General features: G+C 37.1%; 2 protein-coding genes across 2 annotated transcripts; both read left to right on the top strand.

Moving 5' to 3' along the window:
- The first annotated feature begins 1,316 nt into the window (after positions 1-1,316).
- LOC126803452 (uncharacterized) lies at positions 1,317-2,474 on the top strand. The gene is made up of 4 exons (XM_050531259.1): positions 1,317-1,565; positions 1,684-1,752; positions 1,903-2,068; positions 2,239-2,474. The coding sequence occupies exons 1-4, from the start codon at positions 1,317-1,319 to the stop codon at positions 2,472-2,474; spliced, it is 720 nt and encodes a 239-aa protein (XP_050387216.1).
- A 1,814-nt stretch (positions 2,475-4,288) lies between these two features.
- On the top strand, positions 4,289-10,367 carry LOC126803248 (ABSCISIC ACID-INSENSITIVE 5-like protein 2). The gene is made up of 4 exons (XM_050531041.1): positions 4,289-4,496; positions 5,211-6,147; positions 6,227-6,298; positions 10,095-10,367. The coding sequence occupies exons 2-4, from the start codon at positions 5,338-5,340 to the stop codon at positions 10,173-10,175; spliced, it is 963 nt and encodes a 320-aa protein (XP_050386998.1). The 5' UTR covers positions 4,289-4,496; positions 5,211-5,337; the 3' UTR covers positions 10,176-10,367.
- Positions 10,368-11,588: the final 1,221 nt, after the last annotated feature.

Genomic DNA, 11,588 nt, shown 5'->3' with positions numbered 1-11,588 from the left:
AGACACAAAATATGCAGGTTTTAGCGTTGAAGAGACGCATGAGATACCACATTGTGACACCCAAGGGCGGAAATGTGTTGAAGCTTGGGGTGGTCCAAACCTCGTGGGTTTTCCATAGATATGATTCTACTAGGTGTTAGTTACATTAATTGGTGTACTCTACATGTCTTTATCATTAGTGGATCCCGTGTTAAAATTCTTCTCAACCCCCTTCAGTTCACCACGTTTTCATCTTCCACTTAAAATTACTTAATTTAAAGTAGTAATACAATAAAGCAAAATAAAAGTCAAACTGTCAAACTACCATTTAATTAAAGGATTTGATGGTGGAAATTGAATTTTGATGGTGCTGTATCTTCCTCCTTAGCAGTTGCTGGTTTTGTTATCCGTGACTCGAATAACCAGCCTCTCTGCTCGGGTGCTAGGAAGATCTCCTCTAACTCCGTGTTGATCTCTGAAGCCTCGGCTTTGCGTGATGGTCTTCTAGCTGCTAAAGACATGAACATCCCCAACATTCTCGTGGAAGGTGATTCTTCCACTCTTATCAACAGTGTAAAAGACAATTGTATTACCCCATGGGTTATTGCCTCCTTGGTTCGTGACATCAAGGCTCTGTCGAGGTCTTTTCATTAGAGTTTCATTGATCATATTTTCCGTGAAGCCAACTTCTTTGTTGACTCCATTGCTTCTATTGGCCTCTCCATTGATGATTCAAGAAGGTGGAATGGTGTCCCTCCTCAAGCCAACCCGGTCTTGTTGCTTGATTGTTCTAGTGTTGGTCGCCCAAGGGGCAGTTCTCTGTAATTTTTCTTTTCTACTAAAAAAAGATTTGTTTTACGAAAGGGATTAAGATTTTTTTAACCTTTTCACCTATATATTGGGAGTGTTCATATAAAAAATCTACAGAAGCCTATAACAATACCGAGGCAACAAACATAGGGTTTTCTGACAGTAAGGGATGATGAGATGTTTTCTTCTACTGTATCTTAATAATCTTATATACTATTTCACTTATTTTTTTCATTACTATGATTTTATATTTATATATATTTTTTATTATTTGTAGATGATGAAACAACAGACTATTGATAACTGGTTTACACGCAAAAGAAAAATACCTGATATTTTTTAACTAAGCGCCGTTGTACCGCAATCTAATATTGAGCCTCAAGAGCCGGAAAGTCGTGTGAAGATTTTGAGAACTGTAATAAGTGAAATTCAGCTCCATTCACTAGAACGTGATCCAGGTAAACATCCACAAATATGGGAATATGATCCTAATATACAGGATGAGGTCCGACATGCTTATCTAAGCCATGGGGCATACTGGCAAGAATTATCGTCATATCCTCAACAAGGACATCGTAAGCGTAGTTTTCAATATTCTTGGTGTATACTTTTTAAAGATTGGTTGGAATACTCCCCGACTAAAGAAAGGCTTATTGTCTAAAATGTTTCCTATTCAACCCGCCAACTGGACATTCGGGGAAGAAAGTAAGAGCCGAGAAGAATTGTGCTTTCTTTGTCATATGGGGAAAGATTCAGACTCGCTTCATAAGAATATTGTAAGAGATTGTGACGACTTGCTAAAGCAATCCCAACATATACATCATGTTGTTGAAAAAGATACTTCAAAGCAAATTGAAGAGAACTGTCTATGAGTCAGAACGTCAATTGTAACAGTTCAATGACTTGCGATCCAAGGTTGTGCTTTTAAGAGTCAAGATGAAACTCTTGATTCAATCAATCATGGTATTTTCATAAGACTCTTAGACTTGATTGATTCATATAATGAAAAAAGTTACTACAGTAATATTACAGAATGCTCCAATGAATGCTTCTTACACATCGCCAAAGATTCAAAAACAAATGTTACAAGCCTTTTGTGCATGAGTTATGAAGGCAATTCGGGATGAAATTAGTGATTCAAAATTTTTCATAATTGTTGATGAAGCTCATGATCAGTCAAAGGAGCAGATGGCTATAGTATTGAGATTTGTTGACAAATATGGTCTCATTCGAGAGCATTTTTTTGGGCTTGTTCATGTCTCAAACATCAATATATTCGGTATTATCTAATCACAATTTAGATAGCCAAAATATTAGAGGTCAAGGATAGGATGATGCTACTTACATGCGAGGTGAGTTGAATGGATTACAAGCTTTGATTTTGAAGGATTGCCCATATGCTTACTATATTCATTGTTTAGCACACATTGCAATTGGCTTTGGTTGCAGCATCCAGGGGAGTTATTCCTATACAAACGTTTTACACTAAATTGACTTTTATTGTCAACATTATCGGTGCTTCATGTAAGCGCCATGATGAATTTCAAGTTGCTCAAGCAGAAGAGATTGAGTATTTGACTTCTATTGATGAACTCGAGACTAGAAAAGAGCTTAATCAAATTGGAACTTTGCAGCGTGCTGGAGATACTTGTTGGAGTTCTCACTATAGGTCTATTATAGTGTAAGAATGAAATTTAGCTCAGTTTGTCAAGTTCTCTCAAGTTAATTAATGAAGGAAAAAAATGCTCAGACAGACAGGAGATGCAGATGCAATTTGAGTCAATGACAACATATGACAGCTTGTTTCTGCTACTAAAGATTTCATTCAAAAGATGACGGATTTGTTTCTTTATTGATCAAGGTAAATTCGTTTTGTGAGAAACGTAACATAGAGATCCCAGATATGTATGTTCCTTATGTTGGAAGGGGAAGTCGAGCTCATCACCAAGAAGACTGGACAACTCTACGCTATTACTAGGTAGATATATTTAATGTTACCATTGATTCTCAATGGCAGGAGTTGAATTACTGGTTTAGTGAACGTTTTGTTGAACTACTTATTTTGAGTTCAGCTTTAGATCCTAGTAAAATAAGAAGTTCATTCAAGATTAATAGCGTATATCAGTTAGTTGAAAAATTCTATCCACAAGACTTTGCAGATCATGAGAAGCTACAACTCAAGAAGCAACTTGAATTTTTTGAGTATGATGCAGTCTGAAATGAAGAGTTTAAAAGTTTTTCAACTATTTCTGACATATCTCAGTGGTTAGTAAAAACTAGAAGATCAACAATGTATCCACTTGTTTATAGAGCGATTGTGCTTGGGCTTACTCTTCCAGTTTCTACATCAACTACAGAGCGATCATTTTCTGCTATGCGTATAATCAAGACAAGGCTTCATAACCGAATGGATAATGATTTTCTTATAGACTCCTTTCTGATGTACATTGAGAAAGAAATTGCAGAAAAGTTCGACATTGACTCAATAATAGATGACTTTCAAGACATGCAAGAACGCCGAGTTTTGTTTTGATATATGGTTAATTTGATATTGTATTTTATTAAACTTTTATGAGTTTGAAATTTACTTAATTTTTAATTGTTGGATTATTAGTTATCGAATATAGTTTTAAAATATTATTATATTACTGTTTTCGATTTTCAACTTATGATCATTGATTCGATGCATTATATCTGAATCCCCCCCAAGATCAAATCCTGGTTCCACCCCTGGTGACACCAATGAGTGATGCAACATGTCAGTATAGTTAATTGTGCTTTTATACTTTATCTCATTGAAACTGTGTATCAAGGCGTTAAAATGCAAATTATAGTTTTTCTCGACCGCAAAGAAATTGGTCTTTTATATCTCTCGAAAGATGTCGTGTGCATAGTAATCATCGTTTAGAAAACACGTAGGGTGGTACGCAACTTTCTCACTGAAACTGAGTATTTAGACGTTTAAATGCAAGTCATAATTTTCCTCATCCCCAAATGAAACGTAATGTAACTTTTACTGCTCTCGAAGCATGCAGTGCATATAGTTTTCATCGTTTACAAGTTACTCAAGAAACATAGCCTATAATCGACGATAATGTATTAATACCCTCAACCAAATATAAATATCATTAATCACCTACGATTTTCTTTTCCAAGCTTTGTTAAAAGGATTGAACATCATTCGCTAAATTCAGATTCCAATGTAAAATTTTGATAAATACAACACTCACTTTCCCTACTTACATGTTCAAAACAAAGAACGAAAAATAGAGGAAATTGACAAGTAGGAGAGAGAGTGAGTTGGTGGCAAAAGTGGACCACGTAGATTGGGAAACCCATGATGAAGAACACATGAGGGAGCTAGCAGAGGAGTAATTCCCAAGAAAGAAGTAAGAAATAATTAAAATTTTGGGCACACAAACAATAATATAAAAATGGAAAAGAAATTGGGGAAATTTTTGGTTTTTGCAGGAGAAAAAAGCCAGAAAGAAACCTCTCTCTCTCTCTCTCTCTTCTTCTTTTCTCTGCAAACTTGCGCAGTTGCGCGAATTGGGATTCCATTTTTTTTCAGAAACAAAATAGATAGATACACACATTAACACAAACACCCAGTTTTGTATGTGCTGTGATTCTCAAACCCCCTCTTCCAAAAATTTCATAGCCCCCAAAACTCTCCTCCCTTGGATTCAGATCGGACTGTTTCAAAAGTGAGTGCTCTCTCTCTCTCTCTCATTTTGGTATTCGATGACGTCATCTCTTTTGGGGAGCTCTCTGAAAATGAAGTTGCCGGGAGTGATCTTGCTTCTTCTGGACAGTTTTTGGATTGTTTTTATTTTTTGGTTGCATGCAAATCAAGGTCGGTTTGGATTTGGGGTTAGTGCTGCGATTTTTTATCTTCTGAGAAGATGAATGTGGGTGGGTTTGGTTTTTGTTATTTTTGTTGTTTGGGAAATGTGTCATAGAGTTGGAGAGTTGCAGAGTTTGATTTTGGGTTTAGGGTTTGAAAGCATTGGGTGTAACGGAGGGTGTGGGTGTTCTTCACTCACTTGCATGCAACCTTTTAGCTCCTATTTTCTTGATCTAGATTATCAGGGTCTCATTAGAATGCCTTTAATCTTATTTTTTTTCCTTATTAGGTAAGTAATTGCTGAGTAGAAATTGCAACTTAACTCTGGTGATTTCAATTTTTTGTTTGTTCTTTTTTGTCTGAAATTTTATTATCTCGAAACTGCGACATTGTGTAGTTCAGCTTTGTAGCTTTAGCCTTAATGTGTCTGCATCTTCGGTTGCATGGGGTTGTTGATATTGTTGTAACCCTCGTTTTGTGTGTGGTGTTGTGACAGTCGCCTTGATTACTGGCGACGTGCATGCTGTTAATTTCTGGAGAATAATGAGTGTACACTTAATTTTTTGTTTGTTAGGTTTCTGAGTTTTGGGGGACTTCGGAGGTTGCCTCTGGTGGTTTTCGAGCTGAGCTTTTGGTATCGGTTAATGTATTTGGTTATTTAAGGATTTGTTTGATGACCTTTTCTTATTGAAGTTTGGTGAATGGGGATACAGACTATGGGTTCTCAAGGTGGGGCTGATGGTAATTGCAAGCAATCACAGTTCCAGCCTTTGACAAGACAAAACTCGATTTACAACCTCACCCTTGATGAGGTACAAAATCAGTTAGGTGACTTGGGGAAGCCACTCAGCAGCATGAACCTTGATGAACTTCTCAAAAATGTATGGAGTGCTGAGGCGAACCAGAACATTAGTATGGACATTGAAGGTACCACCATGGTGAATCAAGCTTCCCTGCAGCGTCAGGCTAGCCTGTCGTTAACTAGTGCGCTGAGCAAGAAAACAGTCGATGAGGTTTGGAGAGATATTCAACAAAGTAAAGATAATGAGGAAAAGAGAACCCGAGAAAGACAACCTACTTTAGGAGAGATGACTTTGGAGGATTTCTTGGTCAAAGCAGGAGTTGTTGCTGAAGCATCAGACAAGAAAAACACTGGTGGCATTCTTGTTGGCGTTGATGCCAATGTTGCATCACAGTTTCCTCAAGGTCAGTGGCTGCAGTACCCACAACCACAATATCAGCATCCACAGCAAAGTATGATGGGTGTATATATGTCAAGTCAGCCTATACCACCTCCAATGCATGTAGGGGCTGGTGGTGTAATGGATGTGCCTTACTCAGATAACCAGCTTGGGATGCCTTCACCATTAATGGGTACATTATCAGATACACAGACACCTGGGAGGAAAAGGGGCAACCCAGAGGACATAGTTGAGAAGACTGTTGAGAGGAGGCAGAAGAGAATGATAAAGAATCGAGAATCTGCTGCTCGTTCACGTGCAAGGAAGCAGGTTTAATTTTTCATTCTTTTATTTTCGTTCTTTGAATTTTCTTCTGCTTCTTTTATCTGAAAAGTGAAAGTTGTAACAGGCTTATACAAATGAGCTGGAGAACAAAGTTTCACGTCTGGAGGAGGAAAATGAAAGGCTAAGGAAGCAAAAGGTTAGGGTTTACTTCTATATGATATCGTTTTCGTATTTCATTCATTTGTATCTCTAATACACCTTGATTATTAAATGATAATTGTGGTTGACTTTAGTGCTACTATAATCAAACATTTTTTTTTAAAGAAAAAGAGAAAAATTTTAGTTGCCTTTTTGTTAGTTCAGAAATAAGCTCGTTTCAGGTGACATGTGACACAACACATACACAAGAGCACAATTTGTAGGATCTTTTTTTTTTTTTGAAAAGCAATTGACATGATCTTATGGCCATTAGAATTGTGGTTTAGCTTTTGTGTTAATATCCTTGATTTTACTTATTAATATGATAACTAGGGTCACTGATTCTGGAACGATATCAATGTACAATATACACAATTGTCTTTCTTGTTAATGTGGCTAGCTAGAGTTTACTAAAATTGTGCTCTTGGGTGATGGAATGTGGGAAAGATGAATTGTTTTTGGTAGTGCAAAAATTGTTTTGAAGGAATAGGGACGCTGAGGGGCAGTATCCAAATATCAAGCAGAGTCAAGAAGGAATATCGAACATATTATTTCTCGTGTGATTTGTTTTGCAAAATTGTCATTTCATCCAGTAGTAAGCCACAACCCTACCCTGGTGGTACCCAATTAACTGTGAAAAGGACAAATATAGCCCCATATAGGTGCACAGACACCAACTTTCATTCATTTGGTAGAAGTTTTGTCCACAACAAGTAACTCTTGTTAAATTGTCTTTCATGCTGTTACATATGCTTCATCTCATTGACTGAAGTATTCTTAATAAATTTCTTTTAACCTAGTTATACCAGTTTTTTTTTTCTGTTTTTTTAGCTGTTGCTATTGCATTGCAGCAGCCAATTTTGGGAGTTGCTTTGATGCTCAATTATTATACAAAGATGATTTTCATTGAAATTTGCACTTAATAAGGTGATTAGATTTTCAATTTTTATTTATTTATTCATTTATACCTTGTATGAACTTTCATCTTGCTTTCTTATCTCTGACAATCCATTGTTGCCGAATGTCCGTGTAGGTGTGTATCTTAGTTATTCAGACCTTCCTTGTGTGCCACTATGTCCATTCTGGTAGTTACACTATTTAATGAGCACCAAATGCTCTAATGACATTCAAAATCTGAAGTGATTATTGTTAAAACATGTAGAAAAGGTCCATTTTGACATGATAATGTCCAAAGATTAACAGAAGAATTAATAAAAAAATTGTTATGCTTATAAACTGAATTTAGTTGGTGGATCAGTAATCCCAGATGCGATGACGTTACCTAAGCTACCATTTTGGTGCTGATTTGTTAAAATGGCCAAACTAATTGCTTTGTTTATGACAGTAAATTGATGTAGTCAAGCATAATCCCTGCTGGGGATATTATAATTGCAGTCAGTCTCTAAATTTATGTTATCTGAGAAGCTTCCAAACTGATATCATGCTGCCTGTTTGTTAATATGTTACCCTCACTCAATTTATGTGGCGGTATAGTTGTTAGCCGTTGTTGAAAAGTTGTGGGCTTAGAATTTCTTCCAGTGGTTCACTAATTTGAACATAACTTTAGGAAACCATGTCTGGACACGTGTGCACACTCACAGATTCTTGATCTAAACTTTGCTGTTTGAGAGTTTTTAAATATAGATACGGTCTCTGAAGACTGAAGAGTTTCTTTTACAAAAAATATATACTATGCTTAAACTTAGATTCTGTTGATGGCAAACCGCATTAACCACACATGGATGAGTCGAGTAGATTTGTACGTGCTTTAAAAATTAGATATAAGTTTCTTTTCTTTTGGCCTTTTCAGTTATGTTTTGTTTTCATTGTTGGTGATTGTTTTATTATCTTATGGGAGGAGATGTTAAATCATTGAAGTGTGACAAAAGAGCTTCTGGAATTTGCTTGAATCAGCCATAATGGATCCAACTTTGACTGGAAATAAATAAGTTGCTTTGTGAAAGCTCTTTGACAGAGTCTGAATTGTGTGTGCATCTGTTGTTCGTTCATAACTTTTTAAGGCTTAGGGTTTTTGTTTCTCTTTCCGGCCAAAAGAAATAATCTAATGACTGTTACTTGGTTCCTAGAAATTGAAATTACAGTTTTGTGCTTACTCTGGTATATATACTTGGGTCTATATCCCACCAATTTAGGCAAATTGTTGCGCATTGAACTCATGAATTAAATAAGGAAATATGTTGGCCTAGGCAGATTTGATCCTATTGACTGGGTTTATAGTTGTGCACTTGACTAGGAAAGTAGGAAATTGGGTCAAGACTTCTTTTTTTGGTACTAGGGGTAATTGTGTCTGAGTTAGTCAAACGTAAAGGAACACAAGTAATTTTGAGGATGTGAGGTTGGAGGACCTAGTCAGTCTCTGGGTTAGGTTTCCATTCTAGCTTCCTTTTGTGGGCTCCCTTTTGTTCTAAGTTCAGAGATGGGTCGTTTTTGCTAATTTATCAAATGTGGTGCCTTTCTATATTACATCAACTTTGTTCTGTTTGTTTTTCTTTTTCACTGTTGTCTACCCAATAGGTTTCTTATTCACTGTTTTGTACAATCTTTTGTATTTTCTGATGATTATATGTTTCCTGCATCAATAGGAAAAACTAGTAGGACAAGAAAACACGCAACTGTTTGGTATGCCAAACTGCACAGATGAGAACAGTGTCCTTGTGAATAACAGCATGCTTGCATATCGTCCCTTTTTTGACCCACAAGTTTCTCGAATGCGTCTTTAGTTTGCTGAGCTCACTCAAGAAACTATTTAAAATAGATATGGGTTTTTAAATGTGGTTGTCCCCATCTACCACTACTAATTAGAAAGATATTCTAAAGAGACGAGCCATCAAGCATGCTTACTGCAAGGTAAGTGGCTTTAGTAAGCAATTTAGTGTGACATGGTTTGATGGATAAAGAGGATTGGTAGCTTGTATATGACAAGGACCGAGTGTTGGAGATGTTGCTTTCATATTATTCCTACATTCTTTAAAGACTTGTGATTGGTAGTTGGTAACTAGTCATATATGTTCAGTTTGTAGTAGGCCTGTAAATTAAGCCCAGGGCTGACGGGCATACCCAAACTTAGCCCAAAAAATTGGGTCGTGGGCCGACTCAGCTCAAACTGATGGGCGGGCTTTATTCGGGGCATTTTGGAATGGGTAGGGTATGGGTAATACTTTTCAAGCCCTGGGCCAACCCAAAGCCCTGCCCATATGGTATATTATAGGGCCGACCCGTAGCTCGGCCCATTCTCGGCCCATGTTAGTAATAAATGGTTTATCCGCCCAAAGGGCGGGCTCGGGCTTCACATATTAGGATTAGGGCTGGCCGTGCCCTGCCCATTTTACAGGCCTAGTTTGTAGTGTCTAGGATGCCTTGCTTTTCATGCTACCTGGAAGATTGGAACATATTGTGACAAATTATTTTTGCCGCTCGAATGAATAACTAGTAGATATTACTTGAACTTATGATGCTAATGGGTAGTTCTTATGCATGGAGATGATATTGTTGGATGATTTCTGGGAGGAAGATGCCTTAACATGTTTATCTTGTTTTCTTATGAACATGATCTGTCATCACTTTTTTTTTTCCACCTCTTTAATTGTTCTTCTGTCTGCCCTTTATCCGTTGAAATAAAACGAAAGCGGAAACTCCTTAACTTTGAGAAAGAGAATTGATCACATTGTTTCTCAACCTTAGAATGAGAGAAAATTGAGCACGTTCAATGCTTTTCAAAATTCTACGTTAACAGATTCCTTAGCTGATATAATTTTTTTCTTTTTTTCATGCAGGAGCTAGAGAAGGTGTTGCCTACCGCACCATCTCCTGAGCCAAAGTATCAGCTTCGCAGAACAACATCAGCTTCATTCTGACTTGTATCTATGTGCATCAGTTGCTTGTGCCATCTGTCATGAGCCTTTTCCTTTTTTTTTTGTTTGGTGGCAGTAGTTGTATTAGAATTTCTCATGGGACCTCTGTACTCTCGCTATTGTCTCTAAGACTTTGTCTAGAAAGTTTTAGTGTATGGTTTTCAAATATGTTTTAAGTTAATGGTCCATTTCTTGTGCCTGTTAGCATACCCTGGGTCATTTTAACACTCCAGTTTAACCAAGAAAAAAAGAGAAATGTAACTTAGGACGCTTGAGACCACTCCAGTGTATTGCTAAGGCTTTCCCAGCTATTGTGGAGTTCCAGGGCCAGTTTGGCACAGCTTTTGGGGCTGCTTGAGCTTTTGGGAGTAATTGCTAATGGGCAAGTTTGGCACAACTTTTGTGCGTGTTTTTGGGGCTGCTTGAGGTTTTGAGAGATTCATAACGTTTGGTAAACTTCTCTAAATCTGCTTTTAGCCCAAATTGATTTTCACAACAGGCGAAATTGAGAAGCTATGGGAGGGTGATTTTTGAAAGTGGTTTTTGTCAAAAACACGAAGCTAGTGTTGTTTAAATGAAAGATGTTGAAAAGGTGTTCAAGGGTTCAAAGCACATTGGCACGGCTGAAACTTCAGCAATGTTTCTTTATATTTTGGGAGGTGATGAGACAAATAGACACACACAAGAACGTTTTCTATGTTCGGGAGAGACAATGAGCATATATTTTGGTATAATACTGGATATATTCTATAATATGGCAAAAGAGCTTATAAACCATTAGATCCCGAATTTAGGAGCACTCCGAAAGAGATTGAGAGTGATGGAAGGTATATGCCTCATTTTAAGGTATGTATATTGTTATATCCAATACTTGTCACTTTAATATCCATAGATATTTGTTTAAATCAAGATAACATATTACTACAAATTTGTAGGACTGCATTGGGGCAATTGATGGGGTTCATGTGCAAGCTGTGGTTTCTCCAAAAAATGTAGTGTCATATATTGGTAGGAAAGGGTCACCCACCCAAAATGAGATGGCTGTATGCAACTTTGACATGCAATTCATATTTGTATGTGCAAGGTGGGAAGACATTGCTCATGATAGTAGAGTATTTTTCAAGGTTCTAAAAAACGCTAGGCGTTAATCGGACGGACAGCTAAAAACCAGCGCCCAGAGGATTAATCGGGGATTTATCGGCCCAAAATTGAGGCGACTAAGGGTCTCCGGGCGCCTAGGCGGTCCTAGGCGGGGATTTTTAAAACATTGGTATTTTCATATGCTACACAAGACCCTCGATCAAATTTTCCACATCCTTCAAACGGTAATTTCTAAACTATAGACTAAATATTCATTTTGTACTCTTTAATTCAGGAAAATATTATTTAGTGGATGCCGATTATCCACAACAAAAG

This window comes from Argentina anserina, chromosome 7 (assembly GCF_933775445.1).
Source record: "Argentina anserina chromosome 7, drPotAnse1.1, whole genome shotgun sequence".
In the NCBI taxonomy this organism is placed as follows: domain Eukaryota; kingdom Viridiplantae; phylum Streptophyta; class Magnoliopsida; order Rosales; family Rosaceae; genus Argentina; species Argentina anserina.
The sequence above is the reverse complement of the archived record's forward strand: the minus strand, read 5'-3'. Positions and strand labels throughout refer to the sequence as shown.